The 22,771-nt window shown below is 45.9% G+C and overlaps 1 protein-coding gene across 1 annotated transcript in view; it reads right to left on the minus strand.

Moving 5' to 3' along the window:
* The window catches only part of MAP3K15 (mitogen-activated protein kinase kinase kinase 15), a 117,650-nt gene that overhangs the window by 76,054 nt on the left and 18,825 nt on the right, over window positions 1-22,771 (minus strand). Inside the window, exons 2-4 of the mRNA XM_032840732.1 lie at window positions 20,773-20,912; window positions 18,175-18,198; window positions 143-336 (exon numbers count right to left, since the gene is read on the minus strand). Of these exons, the coding sequence (XP_032696623.1) occupies window positions 143-336; window positions 18,175-18,198; window positions 20,773-20,912 (358 nt within the window). The remainder of the gene's footprint in view (window positions 1-142; window positions 337-18,174; window positions 18,199-20,772; window positions 20,913-22,771) is intronic.

Below are 22,771 nucleotides of genomic sequence, written 5' to 3' on the forward strand. Positions count from 1 at the left end.
AGTCCAGGAGCACTTAGAACGGACTGGCTGGGGTTCCCCATTCTCTGGGCATTACGGTCTCCTAAGAGTCCACTGCCTCTATGAACATGAAGGGAAAATTCCAGCAAAGCTCCCAGGGTTGCTGACTGCGAATGGGAATTACCATGAGGTCACGTGGATGTCCTTGAGGAGGCTAATAAACCTGTCCACCAGGGGCACACACAGCGGACCCAGGATGGTGTCCCAGTTCGGCTGCATGTACTCAGAGGCGCGCCTCTGGGCGTCGCTCTCGCAGCAAAAATAATCAGCGCACGGCGTCACGATGTACGGGATGAAATAGTAATTTCCACTAGATGCCTGGAAAACAGAAACAGAAATGAGTCACAAAGTCATCGATGCAGAAGCACAGCCGTGGATTTGGGCAGGCGGAAACTGGTAGGTCAGGGAAGGAGAAAGCGCTAGAGAATGAGTCACGGCGTGTGCAACAGGACGAGGAATCTTCTAGGCACAAGACCAGAAGCCCCGCAAGCCCACAAGCCCAAACACAAAAATTTGGTTTGGAGGTTGAACTGATCTGTGTATGTCTCTGAACTTCCCTGGCAGAGATTTTAGGGTTTTTAAGTCATGGAAATGACGTCATTTCACCACATGCCCCCCCCCCCCCCCGCCCAATAAGAGGGAGCTTGAACCCACTGATAAGCAAGAACGGCAAGGGAAAGGCAGATCTTTCGTTCAACATGGATGGGAAAGGCCTGTTGCTGGACCACTGAACCACAGGTGAACGATTATAAACTTTGTTGAGTAAAAACGGTCTTGCAGGGAAGAGAGATCAATAAATATGACTAATCCCGGAGATGTTTTAAAAAAGGATGCTAACGTTTTATTATGCCAACTACTGCTCAGGTAAAACAGTATCTCTTCTTCTAAGAACTAATTACAATTTCACTATGAATCACGATCCTTTGCAAAGCATAAACACTACCCCTAAAAGCAGTGAATCATGCTCAATTTTTAGCACATCTGAAAGATTAAAATACATTCTTACAGGACATTCTTTTATCAGTCAAGCTTTTGTCTACACTGCCACAAGAAGCAACTAGCTTAAAATTCCAGACTTTTTAACTCCTAGCTCTTCGCTTGGTTTTCAATAATGTCTATCATGCCAGAAATATTTCATCTGATTTCTCTTTAATTTTTTTAAACTCAGTCAGTGGAATTATCTGAGGGTTTTAGATTGATATAGACATCACCTTGGGAAGCACGTTTTCTCCAAAAACAAGAGACCACATAAGGAAGATAGCTTCTGCTCAATTAGAAAGAAATTCAGTAATTACAGAAAACACAATCAGAATGCGGCCATCTCAGATCAAACAGAAGCTGTGGGAAAACCAGCACCACTGGGGAGCTCATCTCAAATACCCACGTGACCTAGGCTTTTAAGTTTTCCTTGTGAGTGAGAATTTGCTTACGGGACAGGCGGCACGCCTATTTCCACCTGAAGCCCAACTAACAACTTGTCCTGTAACTCTCTTTTGTACCCTGTCGGGCCTCTCTACGTCCTACTGAGACATGGTTGTTAGGCCCTAAAATATTTCATTAAGAAAAAATTACTCCTGCTGCTCCATTCAAATGTATTTCACACCGGGTCGGCAAACTTGCTCCGTAAAAACCCAGATGGGAAGGACTGGGCATTCCGTGGGCCCGTCTCTGCGGCAACCACTCAACTCTCCCATCAGAGCAGCAGAGCCCCTGAGACAACACATGATCACGTGAGCATAACTACATCCCCACCAAAGTTTATTTATGGACACAAACCTGCATTTCATATTCTCACATGTCCTGAGACACTCTTCATCTTCTGACTTTTCCCCCATCATTTAAATAAACATGCAAGAAGCACTGGGAACTGACTGGTCACACGAAAACAGGTGGCAGCCCTCATCTTACGTTAAGCTCCGTGATGTGTTATTATTCCTGTATTATTATTCCTGGAAACGGGATTTTCTGAGAATACTTACCCAGTAGAGCAGCTGGGGACCATCCCTGTGGGCATCAGATATTGGGGTTAAATCCCTCAAAATACGGATACCGGTGTTTTATAAACAGAAGTGGCAAAAATTCAGGTGTGTGGGTGCTAACTGGGGTCAGGGAGAAAATTGCAGCTACTTCCCAGAAATCACTGGGAATTGCGTGCACCAGGGGAGCAAAGATCCTTCCCTTCCTGTTAATTACCTTCAAATTCTCGAAGACAGACTCGTACTGTCCAGCAAAGTAAGGTTTGGGTAGGTTAGAGACAAATTTCTCCATCTATAATACAAAGCCATGTTACTGAAGTAAATTCAATGCCTTTTATGCAATCAGAAGGTTAAACTGCTTGTTTTTCCACGGGTAATAGGCTGAGTTTATGGCAAAAGCGTTCTGATTGCAGAAAGAGGAAGACTGTGTGCATCAGCGAGGTCTAGAAGGTCAAATATCTGTGCAAAAGCAGAGTTTATTTTTTTCAAAAAGTTAGAGCTAGACTGGGGGTGGGGTGGGGTGAGAAGCTTCTCAGATTACCTCCCCAGAAGAAGAGCCCTAACCGGCCCCCCAAAAATTAACATTTTAAGTCTCTATGAATTGTCTGAAGAGCATACAGCAAGTAGAGACACATTTATTCAAGAAAACCAACTCATCTTGGTAAGAACAGCGACACTCTAGCATTGGATAACCTGCTCCTCCCCTATCCTCCAGCCCAGAGTGACAGAAATGCTACCCTGGTTGGGGACAGGCAAGAAGAAGGGGCTCCCTTTTATACCACAAGCTCTAGTCTAGGGTGACAGTTTCTCCTTAGCCAGGCCACCGACACTGTCATTCACCACAGACCAGGCTGGAGCAGCTCTGTTCCAGGCAAGTGTGGTCAAGAGGACCAGTGGGCTCAGTGGGTTAAGTGGCTTCCTTCAAGTCAGGTCATGGTCCCGGGGTCCCAGGATCCAGTCCCGCACTGGGCTCCATGCTCAGCAGGGAGCCTGCTTCTCCCTCTGCCTGCTGCTCCCCCTGCTTGTGCTCTAGATCTCTCTTTCTCAGACAAATAAACTCTTTAAAAGAGAGAGAGACAGAGAGTACCAGAGTTCCATTTCCCTGCCCAGTTCCCTCATGTAGGCAAAATAGGCCAAAAACTGGGCCCTGATCACCTTTTGTCCCAGAATACAAGGAGTAAAGGTTCCCTGTCAGGAGAGGAAAAGCTGAGAAGATCGGGGGCTGCCACTGTTGTGCAGCACCTCCCTCTAGAGCAGGTGCGAGTCGGGCTGTATCCCCCGCCGCCCGCTCTGGAGCAGGGGTTCGGAGGCTCTGCCTGGGGCTAGAGGCATCCTGTAAGATCAGAGAGCTCCGCGGCCCTCCAGAAGTGGACCAGAGGACCCACAATACAGGAAGGCCAACCTTACGGGCACCATCACAAACCAGGGAGATTCCTGTGGCAGGAAATGAAGAAGATGGTAATTCCAAGACAGCAATAGGTCGAAGGCAGACCAGCTCATTTCTCAAAGAGCAACAGGGCAGACAGAGCTAAGAAGAGCCTTCTGGAGGTCAGACGAAACCCTGAAGACGGGCCTTGATGACTGCCCCTGCAAAGGAGCCCCACTTTAATGATCTCAGGCTGTGGAAAGCTTACATCCCAGGACACAGTCAGAAACACAGTCATCAACTGACAGCTCGGGTCTATTCTTAACACAGGAAGAATGCAACCCCCGTCACCCGAGTGGGGGTGGGAGGGTCAGAGCGGTCGCGTACATGCCCAGCGCTGTGCCCGCCAAGGAGTGGCACCAGAGGCTGTACACTGTGAGCAAAAAGACTTCCCTGAACTAGTGTCATCAAGTCACTCAACATACTGGCCAGCAACACAAACAAGCTCCACAGACGGGAGGGAAAGAGCTCAGTATCTAGAGTTGCTATATTGCATTATCTAAAATGTCCACTTTTCAGGGTGCCTGGGTGGCTCAGTCATTAAGCCTCTGCCTTTGGCTCAGGTCATGATCCCAGAGTCCTGGGATGGAGCCCCGTGTCAGGCTCCCTGCTCAGTGCAGAGTCTGCTTCTCCCTCTCCCTCTGCCTGCTTGCCCCTTCTTGTGCTCACTCTCTCAAATAAATAAAATCTTTTTAAAAAAAACATTTTATTTATTTATTTGACAGAGAGAGAGATCACAAGTAGGCAGAGAGGCAAGCAGAGAGAGAAGGGGAAGCAGGCCTCCCGCCAGAGCAGAGAACCTGATGCGGGGCTCGATCCCAAGACCCTGAGATCATGACCTGAGCCGAAGGCAGATGCTTAACTCACTGAACCACCCAGGCACCCCTAAAATCTTTTTTTTAAAAAGATTATATTTATTTATTTGACACACAGAGAGAGACAGCGAGAGAGGAAACACAAGCAGGGGTAGTGGAGAGGGAGAAGCAGGCATCATGCTGGGCTGGGAGCCTGATGTGGGGCTCGAACCCAGGACCCTGGGATCACGACCTGAGCTGAAAGCACACCTTAACGACTGAGCCACCCAGGTGCCCCTCAAATAAATAAAATCTTTTTAAAAAAATAAAATGTCCGCTTTTCAACGAAAAAGAAACAAAACATGCCAAGGAACAGGACAGTATGATCCATGCATAGGAAAAACAGCAGGTGACAGCATCTGACTTTGGAAGGCCCCAGATGCTGGACTTAGGAAACAAAGACAGGACAACAGCTATTATAAAGATGCTCCAAGAACTAAAGGACACATGAAATGCTGAGAGAATTAAAGGTATGATGACGATATCTCACTAAATAGAAAGTATCGGTGAAGAGAAAGAAGTCACAAAAAAGAAGCAAATGGGATTTCTGGTGCTCAAAAGTACACGTAACCAAAATTAAAAATTCACTGAAGGGACCCGACAGGAAAATCTGTGTGGAAGAAAGAATCAGCAAACTTGCACAGAGACCAACGGTGTATGTAATCTGAGGAACAGAGAGAAGAAAGAATGAAGAAGGAAGACAAGAACCTCAGAGAAATCTGGGACACCCTCCAGTGCACCAACACAAACATGTCATATTATGGGAGTCCCATAAGGACAGGAGAGAAAGGAGCAGAAAAATATCCAAAGAAATCATTCCTGAAAACTTCTTAAACGTGAGTAAATGAACCTACATAGCCAAGAAATTTAATGAACTTCCCCCTGGATAAACTGAGAGACCCATACCCAGATAAACACCAGTCAGCATGTTCAAAGACAAAAATCTTGAAAGGAGCAAGAAAAAAAAAAATGTCTTAGCACATACAAGGGAACGCCAATTAAATCAACAGCGGACTTGCCCTTGGAATTAGTGAAGCCAGAAAGCAGCAGGATGACATATTCAAAAGGGTGAAAGACAAAATAAGTCAGCCAGAATCTTCTGTCTCGCAAAGCTAGATTTTCAGAATGAAGGTGAAATGAAGACATTTTCAGATCAACAACCATGGAGATCATTTGATCCTAGAAGACCCATCTTACGAAAGCTACTAAAGCAAGTTCTTCAAGCTGAAAGTGAGTGACACCAGAAACTAACTCTAATTCACTTGACCAAAACAAATAACGCCAGTAAAGGAACAGATAGGATTGCCAATCTCTTCTTTCTTCTCTTAACTGATTTTAAAAGACAACTGCATACAGCGATGTACGTAATCCTATGTTGGGGACTGTACCACATGGCAATGGGATTTATCTGACACTAACAGTACAAGAGATGACGGTGGAAATAAGGCGGTACTGGCCCAAGGAAAGGGCGCCATTTGTTACCTGGAATCCACAGAAACCAACCAAAAGAACCAGAAATGGTCAACGGAAATGTTAATATAACCAACTCTATCAATGTATACCTTTTTCTTTTCTTCTCTCAGCTTAAAAGACAGAACATTATAGAGAGCAATGATCCTGACAAAAAGATTTCCCGACACTACAACTAAATAACCCCGTGTCTCCCCAAAAGGCGGGTAACTGAAGGGCCAAGAATCCCAGCTCTTTGGATACAAGTATCACAGGTCTTAAAACTCTTTACAGGGCACCTGGGTGGCTTAGTGGGTTAAGCCTCTGCCTTCGGCTCAGGTCACGATCCTGGAGTCCTGGGGTCAAGTCGGCATTGGGCTCTCTGCTCAGCCGGGGGCCTGCTTCCCTCTCTCTCTGCCTACTTGTGATCTCTGTCAAATAAATAAATAAAATCTTAAAAAAAAACTTTCCAAAAGGAACATTTCTGCTGAAATCTTGTTGACCGTCCTTCTTCAGCAAGCCCATTCCTTCCAAATAGCATGAGAGTGAACTCTGTCCCCATCCTCCTCAAGTCCTTAGTAATGAGGTGTGAAGAAATAAGACTTTGACGAATAAATCCTGGCTCCCGCAGGCAGAGCGAGAGCGGCAGAGGCTCGTGAAGACCTGCCCGCAGCCGGGAGGGGACCCGATGCTTTGGGCAAACGTTCAGCCACCGTCAGAGAAAAACGAGGAGAAAGAGAGGGGATACGTGACCTCTGCGAACAACTGAGCGAGCTGAATGGACAGGACTCAGGAGACAGCAGGAATCTGGAGCCTTGGCAAAGCAAAAATACTCCCTTTGAGAAAATCTCTCATGAAGTGTACAAGAGTTTAAGAAATTTTACAGAAAGCAATTGGGACTAATGGCTACATTTACAAAAGCAATTCATAAACTTCCAAATGAAAGCACAGGCTTTTGAGGGCAGTTCTTTTGTTCTTACAAAGGAGAAGAATAGGCCCAAACATCTTCAAATGATGGGGCACATTCAGACTTTTGTTGGTGGGGAGACCAGAAATTAAAAAGAAAAACATTGATTAGCATAACACATGTCCAATAGCGAACCCAGCTTGTATATTTGTAATTGTTACATTTATAAATGGAAACATCCCAGGAATCCAGCTTTTTAAAACACATTCAACAAGGGCAGCTTAGTTTCCTACATAATGGGGCAATAGAACGAGTACGCCAGGCCCATTAATATGTAAACCCTTATTCCAAACACTCTTCAAGTACCTCCAAAAGGAAGATTCTGATATAGTAAAGGGAGGTCAGAGAGCAGAGTAAAAGCCACTGGTCGTGGACCCTGGGAGGTTAGGGAGTGGAGAAGTCTGTCCTCCAAAGTCTTCAGTTCCTAACTTAGCCATGGAGATTTCTAGAACTGCTGCCATGCCACATACAGATTCACCACCGTGAACAGATTGTCCTACAGCACCAGCAAGTTAAGGAATAAGTGCTTTTTAAGAGGCTCTCATTATAAAAGCTTGATTATACAGTCTTGAATGTCATAATTTTTCCCCTCTGCCAGTCACCAATTTTATTTTTTACGTTTTTATTTCAATTCCAGTAGGTGACGTACATTGTCAGTGTCAGGAGTACGATCTGGTGAGACTGAACACTTCCACGGTCGAACGCCGTAACTTTTAATGCTTGACGAATACACCACGTGAGAGGACTTATCGTGCACTTAACCTTTCCCTAGTTATTTAAGCCTGTTCCGAGAAGCTTCTTACTGTACACGGAGACGAACACCCTTGCCTCTCTACACTGTGGTCTTTTCCCAAGAATGAGATGACCAGAGTCAGGGTGAGACTCTCGGTACGTACGAGCCGCTGTCACAAAGGACGGAGCAGTTTACGTCTCACCCGTAGGGCGTGGACGCATCTCTGTTTCATCGTCACCTCAACAGAGCTGGGTAGTGGGTGGTTGTCCCCCCCCCCCAACTGGTTGAGTTAGGGGAAGACGAAATGCCATATTAAGCACTGAGATAGGAAGTACCACTTCTGTTCGAGCACAGCGAGATGCTGGAGAACCGGGACAGCCAAGGACTGAATCCCAGCTCCATTCCACAGCAGATGAATGACCCTGGGCCATGTACTTATGCATCCAAATCTCAGTGGCCTCATCTTTAAAATGTAAAATACTACTGTCAGTTTCCTCGGGTGATAGAGGCCTCATGGCCAGGGTGCATAGCGGGCATGCAGTAAGTATTAGCTGTGTTCAGTAGTTCTAGACTGGACCAGGAGTTCTGACCTTGGAGTCTAGTAATCCTTGGGAGCCTGTGAACTTAAATGAGAGAAAAATCACCTCTTTGTCACCATTTACTTTTAACTGAAACATAACATTGCCTTCCATTAGGAATGTAGGTAACACTTCTTAGTTTTAGCAGGACCTGGGACTTTGTCATTCATAGAAATCATAGAATTTTTCACATCACATTACACTTCCTGCAGAGAGATCTCAAAATAACTTTCATACCCACAACTACTCCAAAGTCATGAGCTTTATCAGACCTGCTCTTTGATCTAATTATTGGAGACATTAATAAAGCAGCACATAGACTACAACTTTATGTTTAAAGAGTTTACTGATTTGGCAGAGAGAAAATGAGCCACGGGCAGAGGCGGAGGGAGAGGCAGACCCCGCCGAGCAGGGAGGATGATGTGGGGCTCCATCACAGGACCCCGGGATCACGACCCGAGCTGAAGGAGGACGCTTAACTGACTCAGCCCCTCCAGGCACCATCCCTAAATTACAACTTTAAAACATATTTTCATAACTATGTTCCAGTGTAATTGGTCACTTTTGCAATCCTTTGTATATTTAAGCATTTTAAGATCTATTCTGAGAAGGGATCCACAACCTCCTCCAGATCTACAAAGAGGTCCCAAAGTCCTCCGAAATCTACAAGCCCCTGCCCTGGATCCCAGCCCATGTTTCACACAGAACCCCCCACCCGCAGGAGTTTCTCCAGGGGGCTTCACCTCTGAAGTCTTCCAGGAATAACAGCAGGATTCCCCCTCCACGAACAGCAGCTTGGGGTCTCCAGAACCACCCAGGAGAGCAGAGCACACTGGGTTCTTAACCTCACTGTCCACGGGTTTCAGTAACGGTCACTAAACAAGGACACCCAGGGCTCTCCCCGCACCTGGCCCATCTGCCCGTACTCTATGCAAGAAGGCCACGACAGAAACACACGCCAAGGGGCCTCGGGAGCCTGCTCTCTCTCTTACATACGGCTAGCAGCAGGTGGCAAAGGTGGGCCAGAACAGCATAGTTTTCATAAATTCATTCCTTGGAGCAAATACAATGTGTAAAATCTCATGCTAACAGAGGTCATAATGAGACTTTCACCTCGACCTCCTAGAGAACCTATTTTTTTTTTTTAAATCACATCACAAACATTTAATCAGTCAACAAATGACCTCATCAGAGGTGGGGGCGGGATCTATGGCAGATGAAAGGTGGTTAAATACTACCCGAGAGAAAATGATTTCTGAGCACTCAGGGAAGAAGACCTATCTCGAACATCAGACTCCAGAGCTCTTACCCTGTAATGTAAAAGAGCTGCAAGTCCTACGTGAAAATGGAAACCAGAAAAGCACAGAAAAGCGTTCCCCCCAAAATTTACAAAGCAACCGAACACGGGACAATAATTTTTTTAAAAAAATCATTTGATGTGACCACGCGAGAAAAGGTCAATTCATTAAGAAAGAAAAGCCGAGTCAGGTGCTGCTCCAAAAGAAGGCTCACGACAAGGTTTTAAGCCCTAATGGACACAATTCTTTGTCTAGTCGGTTACAGGAGAATTTTTTAAGTCCCCACACGTCCACGTCAGGGAAATGCAGGGCTTTGTTTTGCTTTAAGATAATGGCAAACAGCATTCGACGTGGCTGCTTCTCTGTATTTACCCGGGCAGGACAGGAACAAATATGCAGAAGCTGAGTAACGGTTTCCAGCAGGCAGTCGGGCCGCGTCAGAGGTCCCTGAAGCTACCCCTGCGGGAAACGTGCCAAGCAGCACCGAGTGAGCCACAGCAAGAGCCCCTCTGCTCGGCTCCAGCGGCTGGAGGGCTGTCGTGAGGTCCCAGAATCATTTCGGATCCGGCACGCGTCTCAGTCACCACCTGACTCACCCTCTCGTTTCGTACGGAGGAAATCGAGACCCGGAAAGCTTCACCAAATGGCCCACAGAGGCAGACAAACCTCAGGTCCTTCCCTCTCCTCCACAGGACTCCTGTCAGGAACTGCCATTCCGGCTGAATTCTCAGAGATCCCTCGAGAAAGCAAGCTGTGAGGCACAACGCCAACTGCCCAGCCCCAACCAACGGGTGAGTGCGGAGTTTTATGCTATGTGCCCCGTCTCCGGTGAAAGACAACAAATGGGTATCATCGGACACCAAAGACTTTTTCGGTTCGTGGGGGAGAATTAGGTATTTGCTTCTGTTTTGGTTCTGACGTTGGCCCTGTGAAATGCGACATTCAAGAGAGGCAGTCCCAAGTTCTGTGGTTTGCACTTCCAGAACGCTCCAGTTCGAAAGAGAACACAAGACCATGCGCAGGTAGGGAGAAAAAAAGACATCAGTCAAGACTAGAGAAAAGATGGGGCGCCTGGGTGGCTCAGTGGGTTAAAGCCTCTGCCTTCGGCTCAAGTCATGGTCTCAGGGTCCTGGGATCGAGCCCCGCATTGGGCTCTCTGCTCGGCGGGGAGCCTGCTTCCTCCCTCTCTCTGCCTGCCTCCCTGTCTACTTGTGATCTCTGTCAAATAAATAAATAAATAAATAAAATCTTTAAAAAAAAAAAAGACTAGACAAAAGAGAATCTAAGATGAGATAGAAACACTAAGAAATAGCTACAGAGATGAAGTAAGTAGTCAAAGGACAGAGATTTTTACCTAAGTCACATTCTATGCATAAAAGAAAATTCTGCCTCTCCGTCTACTAGGAGACATAGCCTTCCTGTTTGAAATTTGTTCTTTCCTAATACAAGCGGTAGGAATTCTGGTCAGAATTTAGAAAACCCAAAGAATATCTAAAGGAGAAGAAGAAATTTAACTGTCCTTTTACCAAATTAAATCTACATTTTGGCTGACGGTTGGGGATCTCAAGCCACAGCTAACTGAAGAAGGGAGGTAAGCGGGAAAGACCCGGAGAAATTCGGTTACCCTAAAACTTGAGTCCTCAGTGTGCTCGTGAGCCAGGTAAAAAGCCTTCCAACATTGCAGAAAAAGCACCCAATATTGCCCATGTCTGTTTCTCAAAGAATTTCCAATTGACTGGGATTACAGAGATAACTATTTCAATGGGAACAATGAGTTTCTCTTAAATGTCATTGGTATTCCAGGAAAAAAAAATAACCACCTAGAGCAGAGGTCAAGAACCAGATTCATTTTCTAATAAGGTGCTTTTTAATAACATGATCTAAGCTTGGAAATTTACCTTTGCTTTTTAAAAACCAACTCTGTGAACTCCAGCCTTGGGACGTGACAAATGAAAATACGGTCTAGTATACTTTTAACAATTCCTTCTCTAAGCACTGGGTGGAATGGTTCATCTTTTAGTAATTCTCCTGGGGGACAGGGGAGGCCTAGGAACCCGTGTTTCCTTTCTGGGGAACCTATGCATTGCCTCCACGTAGTCACTCACCAGTTTATTTATTTATTTTATTTCTTTATTTGACAGAGATCACAAGCAGGCAGAGAGGCAGGCAGGGGGTGGGGAAGCAGGCTCCCCGCTGAGCAGAGAGCCCGATGTGGGGCTCGATCCCAGGACCCCAGGACCATGACCCGAGCCGAAGGCAGAGGCTTTAACCCACTGAGCCACCCAGGTGCCCCTCACTCACCAGTTTAAAGGGAAAAATGATTTCCGTGCCTCTGAGCCTTAGAGATACAGTCCTCAATCTCGGGGCATATAGGATTTATAAATTCCTCACATCAAAGGATTATAATGTGGCAGACAGACACACACAGAGACACTACCCCCACTTCAAGGTAGGAGGCGCTGCCACTGCCATCCGGAACCCCCTCTGTGGCAGACCGTACCCCACCCAGAGTCACATACCTCCCGGGGAGGGCTGGATACGGGACCTCTCATCCCAACTCAGAACAACTCGGAAAGCCCATTCAAGCCCCCCATGGGGTGAGCCAAGTCCATCGCTGAGCCTACATCCCAGCTTCATTTCTCTCTGCCCGGTCCCGCTTCCTTCCTGCCTGCCTCTTCCTCAGCCTTGATCCCACGGGCGTGCCTCAATGCCTCTCCGGCGCACTCCACTCAGCTCAAAGTCACGGTCTACCTCCAGGGGGGACCAAGCTGCCAAATACACCGTTAACTCTGGAGGCCTGATTGGTTTTTGCAAAGGAAAATTAAAACCGTTAAAGGACCCCTACGGACTATGTACACTAATAACAAACTACCAGGAAGTTCCAAGGTTTAATAGATAAAGTCATCTCTTGGATTGGCTACATTTTCACTCCTGTTCCCATAGAGGCTCAACCCTGATCTTTCATCATCTGAACAGGTTTTCTGAAGTGATAAGATGTGGGAAATGGCCCTCTTTGATATCTGTATAGCAGAAGGAAAGAACATAAGGATGAAAATAGATGAAAAGAAGGCAGGAGAGAAGCACCTGTTAGGGAACCTGGACCAGAAGCTGCATCACATGGGGGAGGGGAAGGGGAGAAGCCAGGGCCGGGGATGAAAAGGGCGATGAACACGGAGTAAGGCCTAGAACTGGAATTAAAACAACCCTATGTTAGCTACACCGGAATTAAAATCTAAACCTTAATACAAAACTGAATTATGAAGTGCAGTGTGTTAGGTGTAAAACATTTTTACGAAAGATGTTTTTTATAAAAATCTATCCTGGGGTGCCTGGCCGGCTCAGCCAGTAGAGCATAGGGTTTTTGATCTTAGGGGTGTGAGTTCAAGCCCCATGTTGGGTGTAAGGGCTTATTTTAAATAAATAGACTTAAAAAAATCTATCCTGGAAAGGAAATTAAGAAAATGATTTTATTTACAAGAGCGGGCAAGTGAATAAAATATCCAAGAATAAATTTAACCAAGAAAGTGAAAAGCTTGTACAGTTAAAACTATAAAACTGAACTAAATGAAACAGGACCTAAAGATACAGAAAGGCATGCTGTGCTCTTAGGAAGACAACCCTGTTACAATGTCAAAATCACTCACGGGATATGCATATATAGGCAATCTCTATCAAAATTCCAACGGTCTGTTTCATAGCAATGCAAAAGCCAACTCTCAAATTTATATAGAATTCCAAGGGGCCCCAGACAGCCAAAACGATGTTGACAAAGTAGGGGGAACCAGATTTCCTAACTTCAAAACTTACTATAAAACTACAGGAATCAGGGCACCTGGGTGGCTCAGTGGGTTAAGCCTCTGCCTTCGGCTCAGGTCATGATCTCAGGGTCCTAGGATCGAGCCCTGCATCGGGCTCTCTACTCTGCGGGGAGCCTGCTTCCGCCTCTCTCTCTGCTTACTTGTGATCTCTCTCTCTCTGTCAAATAAATAAATAAAATCTTAAAAAAAAAAACTGCAGGAGTCAAAACAGCATGACCCCGGAGCAAGAGTAAACATACGGATCAATGGAAGAGAATTTAAAGTCCAGAAGCAAACCCTTACACTTACGATCAACTGATTTTGACAAGAGCACCAAGATAATTCATCAGGGGATGAAAAATCTTTTTAAGAAAAGGTGCTGGGGCAACAGGATGTCCACATGCAAAAGAAAGAAGCCGGACCCCTAGCTTACACCAGACACAAAAACTAACTCAAAATTCATCAGAGACCCATAAGAGCCAAAACTCTAAAACTTTAATTAATTTGCTAATTTTTTTGAATTCCAGAGTGATTAACATACAATGTCCTATTAGTTTCAAGTGTCCAATACAGTGAACTTTCAGAAAGAAAACACAGGAGTAATTCTTTGTGGCCCTGCGTTAGGCTAAGAGTTCCTAGATACAACATCAAAAGCACGACCCATAAAAGAACTGATAGTCTCTGATAAGGGCTTTGCTTCCAGAATACACAGGAACTCTTACAACTCCATAATAAGACCAAAAGAAAAAAAAACAATTAAAAATGAGCCGAAGATTCTAATGAACAGCTCACCCAAGAAGACTACGAGTGGCTAACAGGTACGTGGAAAGATGCTCTGCATCACGTGTCGCAGGGGAGACACCAGCCCACAATGACACTGGGCCTCAGGCCCGCTTGAGTGGATGTAGAAAGACAGACCACACCAAGTACTGGGGAGGATGAGAAGAACCCAGACCTCTGTTGCCGGCATAAATGGGAAAAGGCTGTAGCCACTCTCCGTATCCTCTTGGTAGTTTCTCTGAAAGTTAAACGTTTATTTACCTGATGATCTGGCAAATCCGCTCCTGGGTATTTCACCCAAGAGGAACGAAGACGTAGTTCCCCACAAAGACCTGGACCTGAATGTTTAGAACAACATTATTCGCAATAACAGAAAAGTGGAAACAGTCCAGGTGCCCCCCCCACCCCCCAACTTCTTTACGGCTCACAGGTCTTCTGTCGGATCACGAGTAGCCCACATCTCATCTGGGTCAACTTTTTGTGTAGTTATTCAGAGAAACAACACGGAGAATACCCAGCCGAGAAGATGACGACTTGGCAGTACAAAGGAAATACCGCCACGGGCTACTGCAAGGCTAAACCCCAGAAACCTCAGACGAAGTGAAAGAAATTAGACACAAAAGACCACGTTACTGAATGGTTCCACTTATAGGAAAAACTGTGGAGAGGTCCATCTGTAAGACAAAGCAGACCAGTGGTTCCCTGGGGCGGGTAGGGGGGTGGGGGGGGCGGGCAGCAACAGGCGCTGCTGCAAACAGGTGTTTTTGTGATGTAAATGCTCTCACACCAGATCGGATGGTGGTGAGGGCAGCACAACTCTAACTTATGAAAAATCACTGAATCCTGGGCATGTCCGTGAACTTCGTGGTATGTAAAGGAGGCCTAAATAAAGCATTAAAAAAAAAAAAAAACTTGGAACAGGAGAAGAAGAGCATCTTGTGAAACAGGACTGGGTACAAAAGTTGACATTATGTTTCCACCAAAGAACAGAAGAGCCCAGAATGGCCTGAAGCCTAGAAATCAGCTTCCCTGCCCTCACATCACGGCAGAACAAATGCTTCTAGAAAGGGAAGCAAGTGTGCCTATCTGTGATGCTTAATTCTGCGTGTCACCTTGACTGGCCACGGGGTATCCTGATCAGACAGTAGTTCTGGGTGTGCTTGGAGGCGGTTTCCAACTGAGATTAGCATTGGAGCCAAGGGGCTCAGCCACGTAGATGGCCCCTCCCACTGTGGGTGGCGTATCCAACCCACTGAGGCCACAACAGAGTGAAAGTCAGAGAAAAGAGGAATTTACTCCTTTTGTCCCCTTGCTGCTTGAGCTGGGACAGTCATCTGCTCTGATTTGGGGACTGGGATTTACCCCGTTGGCTCCCCTAATTCTCAGGCCTCGGGACTTCTGTCTTATGGGGTAGGGGGGGTAAGCCGGGTGGTGGGTACTAAGGAGGGCCGGTATTGCACGGAGCACTGAGTGCGGTGCATACACAATGAATCTTGGAACGCTGAAAAAATAAAGTTTAAAAAAAAAAAAGCTTTCCTGGGTCTCCAACTTGCGGACGGCAGATGGTGGGACTTCTCAGCCCCCACAATCACCAGAGGTGATTCCCCATAGTAAATAGCTCCTTTTCCCCCTCCGTGTATCTCCTCCTGGTTCTGTTTGTCTGGAGAGCCAGAATACGCCAGCCCTTTACCAAATGAAGCCAAGTTCAACATACCAATAGGGAAAATTCGAGAAATATAAAATGATTCCCTGAAGGCAGAGAACTCAAAGCGTTTTGGTTTCCACATCTTCATACATCACTGCGAGCATTCAGAGATATGTTCAGTGTGGGGAATTTCATCCATACCCCTGATTCCCAGGACTTCGTAATTCACCACCTAGGACTATGCCGTACTTCCTTTTTTAAAAGCCACAGACGCACAGTTTTTTTTTTAATTTATTTGATGCAGAGAGAGAGAGAGATCACAACTAGGCAGAGCAGCAGGCAAAGAGAAAGGGGGAAGCAGGCTCCCCGCTGAGCATAGAGCCCGATGCAGGGCTCGATCCCAGGACCCTGAGATCATGACCTGAGCCGGAAGCAGAGGCCTAACCCACTGAGCCACCCAGGCGCCCCACAGACGCACAGTTTTATCAAAACCTTTCCCAAAACCGCTGTTGTTAGACAATCCAGACCGCTGCTTCCAAGCAGCATTAGCCCAATCCACATTCAGGGGACAAGCGAGCAAATTCTCAGTAAAAGTCACCTGATTTACTGTGACATTCTCTTTCAACGTTTAATCACCATTAGCTGTGAGATGACCTTTCTGCGGATCCCAGCCTTTTCTGGGTTTGCCCTACTTCCCTGCCGCCTGGAGTAGTAGTAAGTGTCTCCCTACTTTCCAGAAATAGAAATCACTTGAAAATGACCATGAACAATACCTCTCAAGGTTTGTTTCGCTTCAACTTTTCCTCTTAGGTGCTTTTTTCCCTCCCTTCCCAGCCGCCTCTCGTCCTTTATTTTGTTCTCTTGAATGCTCTAAATTTTCACACCCCATCAAGCATGACAACTAGCACTGAGCACAGAATTCTAAAGTAATGGCAAATATAGCAGCAACATTAGTTGCCATATCCTCCAGAATAAGTTCATTTCAAACACACATACCTCCCCACAACCTTGGGAGAATGGTGCCCTGATATAGTTAAAATGACCAAGAATGTGAAGGAATTCTGGGTGTTCAGAGGAGGGAAAATGTACCAGAAGGGAAGGTAGTTAGTGGAATGATAACAGAATGACACTAAGGCTCTTGGAGAACAAGAGTATTTCTAGGCTCCAAAACACCCAGCAGCCAGGATGGAGAAAGAGTTTTCTTTCTTTGCACCTCACCTTAATGTAATTCCTGTTTGGAGGATTAAGCATTTCTGGGACATTCCTTGCATTAAATCCAAGTTATGCCTTTTCACTTGTGCAAAATACAGAACCACAGACCCTGAAAGCTATAATTTTTCTATGAACCAAGTGACAAGAGTTCAACCGTCCCATTTTCCTGATGAGGACACTGAGGATGACTGCCCAGTGTTACTCAGAGACAAGGTCAGGACTACAACCTATGCCTGCCAGCCTCAGCCCCAGGCTCCTTTTACGGGATCCCCACCATGTCTGTGAAGGAAGTAATTTAAGAAATCAAGATCTAGAAAGAACAAGAGCAAGCCCCATCAGTGGACAGTATGAGTACATAAACGGGACAAGATGAAGCCACCGGTCTTCCTATTTCTCTTCCCACGAAGAACTCAAACCCATTCTGATCCCTTAATTTTACAGGTCAGCTTGTTAAATCCAAGCTCCGGTGGTAATTACATAAACTACAGCACTAGTTTTGTTTCAAGAACTTCATGCTCTGTCTTGGAGGAAGGGAGTCCAGGCTTCCATCTCGGGCAGGAAGCTTGCCTGGGCCCCCCAGCTGCGGGGCAGGGCCTCCTGCGGACGGGGTGAAGCCATGCATACTCCCGTTCCCGGGAGAGGGAACCCTCGGGACAGTCTACCTCCTGGGCCTTTTTGTCCTCCCTTTGAGAATTCCAACCGCTAGAGAAGAAGAGGCAGGAGGCCCTTCCTTTTTTAGAAAGGGAGGAAGGAGACGTCCTTTGTCGTCCGCGTCATGAGTGGTCAAACCACAGTGCAGCAGGTCCAGGAAGATGGGAGCTTTAAGGGGCATTCAAAGGTGTAGGGTAACCCTGGGACAGTGTCTAAGGACATCAACTTATTTGAAGGTCTTTAAAGTGGGGATTTCATTACACGATTCCAAACAACATGGCTTTATCACCACGTCATCGCAGGCACTTGGAAGCCAAACTGGGAGACTTCAGCACATACATGAGAGCAGGAAGAATTCTGTCCTAGCTCTTCAGAGCTTGTGGCAGGCGATTCTTGGCTAGGCCCCCGTGTTACCTAGCGTATAAGTTCTTGTTTCTCTGTGGTTAGGGAAACTTAGGTGGCCAATGTGGGAGGTAACGACTCCGGCAAAAAGGATCTTGGTGGCTGGTGGGTCCAACCCCGATCAGAAGGAGACAGCAAGATGGTTCCAGGCTCTAAGTCCTAGTGCACAATGAAGACCAAGTCCATCTGCCTGCCCTGACCTTCCGCCCTGCGCCCTGGATGGGAGTGGGGCCTGAGCTAGCGGGCAGCTTGAAGGACGGAGGTTCTAGCCATCCCCCTGAGAAACATGACGGCGGGTACAATTAGAAGTCACTGTGCAATCTTTGGGATTTTCAGGCAAGCTCTTACGCATGTACCAGGTTAAAAAATCTGAAAACATTGTACTTACTGTGTTTTTCTGAGTGACCATATCCTGAAAAAAAAAAAAAAGAGAGAAGATGAATATAGCTTTTAAAAATAGCCACTTATTTCCATAAACACTACAAACACCTTGGCCCCCCCCCCACCATCTAGCACCCACCTTTGAGCAGGAGTTAATCATTTCAAACCTTCGCTTCCCCTGGGTGAAAAGCTTTAACTAGGGGGAGCCTCAAAGAACTGTGAAATTCCTATTGTAGGAAAAACGTGCCACTTGGCTAGCTTTTGGAATGATGGAGGGGCATATATGGTTATAAGGACTTCCCGTAGCGGGGGCATTGCTTTTGTCCAGATGCTCTGAGATTCGAGTTTGGGGCTCTGAATCCGCTGCAGCTCGCCTGCCCAGCGAGGAACGTCCAGGATGGGACCGCCGGGTAAATACCGCGCTATCCTTGGGGCTCCGTCAGGGCTCCCACGCCCCCCCACAGCCTCGCCACACAAGGGCGCTGCCGCGAGCATCTCCGCCACCTTGCTGGACCAGCCTAGGAACCATCAAATCCAATGACGACGGTCTGAGTCAGCTAACTTCGCAACATGGAGATGCAGCCTTTGAGTGTATCATTTATGCGCCAGAAGCCAACACTTGCTGACAAGAGGAGACATAATTACACAGCGGCCCCATAAAAGGGGTTTCGTATATTCTGAGATTTTAGCTTTTGGATGACAAGCACAGCCTCCTTGTTCTGGTGTCACACAGAACAGACAACTCATTTCCATTTTAGGGACGATTTTTCCATATTCTAAGAAACTAAAACTTATCTTGGTCATGGGACTTTCCAGAGGAATCTACTAAGCCATTGTTGAGGGAAAAAAATATATATATTGTGGAACGCCTGGGTAGCTCAGTGGGTTAAGCCTCTGCCTTCGGCTCAGGTCATGATCTCAGGGTCCTGGGATCGAGTCCCTCATCGGCCTCTCTTCTCAGCGGGGAGCCTGCTCCCCCTTCTTTCTCTATCTGCCTGCCTCTCTGCCTACTTGTGATCTCTTTGTCAACTAAATAAATAAATAAATAATCTTTTAAAAAAATAGATTGCTTTGGCAAAAAATACTTTCTAATTTCACATTTCTCATCAAAATAAGGCTTAATAAGCTACTCTTTCATATTTTCTAGTTCTAAATATTTGCAAGCACAACCACCTTAAGTGAAAAATCCATAAAAGAAAAAAAATCATTATCTAAATATCGAAATTATTTAGGTGGGCTTCTAGCCGTTCAGAAACTATCATACAGCATAAAGTACAAATAATAAGCCCGTTTCTTCTTTCAATGTCCTCTGAATGGCTTCTTAAAACCCAGCCCTGCGCGCTAATTACACAGCACACGTCTACGTCAAGTGTATGTGATACAGAAGAGAGAGAGGTTCTACATCTGATGCAGACTGGACCTCCACCAGGAAATAACCCCCAATGATTACAGGACCCAGAAAAATCTGGTTAAATCTCAAGGAACACATAAAAGTTCAACTTTATCATCACAAAATTGTGCTATTTATATATTAGCAATTTTTAACACTAAGGGAGCTGGACATTTAGAACTGCTGTCCGCGAAAGCTGATTTGAAGCCGCCGGTTCTCACCCGTGGCTGTGCTTTTGAGAGGTTAAAAAAAAAAAAATCTCTCAGAGACTGTGATGTAATTAGTCTGGAGCAGGACCTGGGTGTTGGGATATTTACAAGCTGTCCAAGTAATTCTAAAGTGCAGTCAAGGTTGAGTAACGCTGCTGTAAACAAACCAAGCTTTTCCTCCTAAAATCATTTAATGCAGATCAGGATTTTCTGACCAATATTAAGACATCCGACAATCTTAATATTCCTTGAGTTTTAGAGTAGCCCACCTTAGACATTCACATTTTACAAATACGAGCATTTTTTTAAGTTTTTACTCTAATTCCAGTTAGTTAGCCTACAGTGTTGTGTTAGTTTCAGGCGGACAATACAGGATTCAGCACCTCCACTCGGCTCCTCCTACCCCGCTGCCATCTCCCCCTCTCTGTTCCAAATAGGAGCATTTTTTTTTTTGAAGTACTATCATCCGAAAAACATCTGTATCACACTTGCAAGAATAAATTTTTTTAAACATCCATCACTACTGAGTTGTGCATGAACAGACAAGTTTCCAGTTTTGCTCTGCTTTCAGTGGTGGGGGGCATGGGGAACAACAGATTAAATACGGAACCTTCTCCCCACTTTGGTAACTGTTCTCTGTCATCATCCTATCATTTGAGTTGAGAAACTATTTTTGTTTGTTAATGTGTAGGTTTGGATCAAATTGCCCACTAAAGGATTCAGAGTCATGTGTTTGCTTCAATGGAAGCTAACAGTTTTTGCCTTCACTTCCCTAATGAGCCTGAAAACACTAAAGTTGCTTCTAAACACCTCTCTGTGGTACGTAGGCTCACGCAGCGGTCAGGAAGTCATCGTGTGAGTGAGAAACTGTAGTAGGAAGGAAGGAATTGCACAAGCAAATTTTTTTTTTCTCCAACCTCCTGCACTACGTGTACATTTCCTCTGAATGTGAAATACCATTTTCCCAAAGCCAAATATTCACGAGAAGATGAATGATACCCTTTACCTTCAATGAAAGAGCAGTGTCCACGTCAGTGTCATGGTACAGGATCACATTATTGGCCATGTCAAAGCTCTCTCGGACCCCCAGATGGTAAAAGAGGGAAGGCTGTCTGGAGACATCACTCATGTCCACCACGGCAACATCTGAGACGAACAAGGACAGGACACGGTGATCGGTCTGCTTCATCTACTTCCCGCCCATCACCAACAGGGAACTACTGCAGTTTGTGTTTCTACCAACAGTCTCTTAGGTAAAGCAGAAAGTAATGAGTGCCTGGCTGCAAACGACCCCATGGGCAGGGGAAGAAAAGCAACAAGAGAAACCTCTTCCTTCCTCAGCACGCTGGGAATGTAGCCTCGCTTGAAAAGTGCTGATGAATTCAGTTTCACGGTTATCTTTATTAGGAAATAAGTTCTCTCCAAAGAGTAGATTTAGCTTACATACAAATTATAAAGTATGATGAAATGTAAAACACTGCTCCTGCCACGCAGCTCACGACACAGAACATTATCTGTACTGCCAGAGTCTCACGTGCCTCTTCCCAGTCACATCTCCTCCCTCCTGCTCAGAGAACACGTCTGTCCTGATCTCCGTATTTATGGGTTCCCTGCATGCCTATGTCTATACATAAAAATACATATGCACGCACGTGTATATATATGTGCATGTGTATTATGTACACACATGCACAAGAATTATAGATATGCGTATATTACAGATGCTTGTTATATGCACATGTATATACTTACATATGCATGTGTATGCATATTATAATGTATGAATTCGTCAACAGTACACTGTTTAGTTCTGCATGTTTTTGAACCTTATAGACACAGTATCACACCATATGTGTTCTTGGACTTGCTGTTGGTTGGTGTGCTACCACCAATTTGCAGGTCTAGCTCTAGTTCAACATTGCGTTCCATCATATGAGGACTGGATGGAAATTTCTTTCGCCATCTTGTCTAAATACACGGGTTTTTCTTTCTTTTTCCTATTTCAAACTGCTGTGATGAACACTCCTTCTGGCTCGCGTGTCCGCCATCACCTTGAACATGTAGATCAAGTGCCCCTGGAGGTATGCCCTACAGAGACTTACTCCAAACAGGGGAGCAACACATCACATCAACAAGGAACGTGTTTACATATGCCTAGTAGTTGACAAGCCCTGGGCGGGCCTTCTGTTTTCTCATGTACGGATTGCCCGCCCTGTGGCAGGCGTTGCGCGAGGACGCGAGAACAAGGCCTAATCCATTCCCTCAAAAATGTGTATGATACAATGACAGTGACAGGAAAGAAGTGGTGGTTAGAATCAGTCAGGAAGGCAGTAGTGAGGGGAATCGTGACAGACAATCCCCAGGAAGGTACTCACCCCGCACGGGGGCGGAGGTCAGTCAGGGAAGGCCCGCAGGAAGTGATGTTGTCTTGGATCTGAAGGTCCAGAAGAGTCAGGCAAAGTGGGGTGAGGTGATGGAAAGGGAAAGCAAGAGTGTTGCAGGAAGAGAAGACAGTAAGCGCAGAGGGCCAAAGGTAAGATGGGGTGTATTAGGGCAACTGCGAAAAATTTCACCAAAAGATGAACCTGGAAGGGTTAACAGGTGCCAGGGGGTGACGGGGTCTGAAGGCCAAGGTAAGAGGGCTGCCTCTACCTTGAGGCAATGGGAAACCTAGGGTAGGGTGGTTTTCTTATTTTTACTTTTTATCATGGAAAAATACAAATATATATAAAAGTAGAAGAGTATAATGAAACCCCCGTAGTCTCTTCACTTCCCTCAACAATGACCAGCTCAAAGCCAGCTTTGTTCCATCTCTACTGATTCCCACACCACCCCCTCCCACATTATTTTGAAGCAAATCCCAGACACCATTACATTCCCAAGTAGTTCAGTACATACTGCTAAAAGAGGAGAAGGCAAAGAAAAACAAAAATCACTGTAGAGGGCCCCTGGGTGGCTCAGTCGGTTAAGTGTCCTAGTCTTGGTTTCAGCTCAGATCATAATCT

Source organism: Lontra canadensis, unplaced genomic scaffold, assembly GCF_010015895.1.
Source record: "Lontra canadensis isolate GAN:19392208 unplaced genomic scaffold, GSC_riverotter_1.0 scaffold116, whole genome shotgun sequence".
NCBI classification, from domain to species: Eukaryota; Metazoa; Chordata; class Mammalia; order Carnivora; family Mustelidae; genus Lontra; species Lontra canadensis.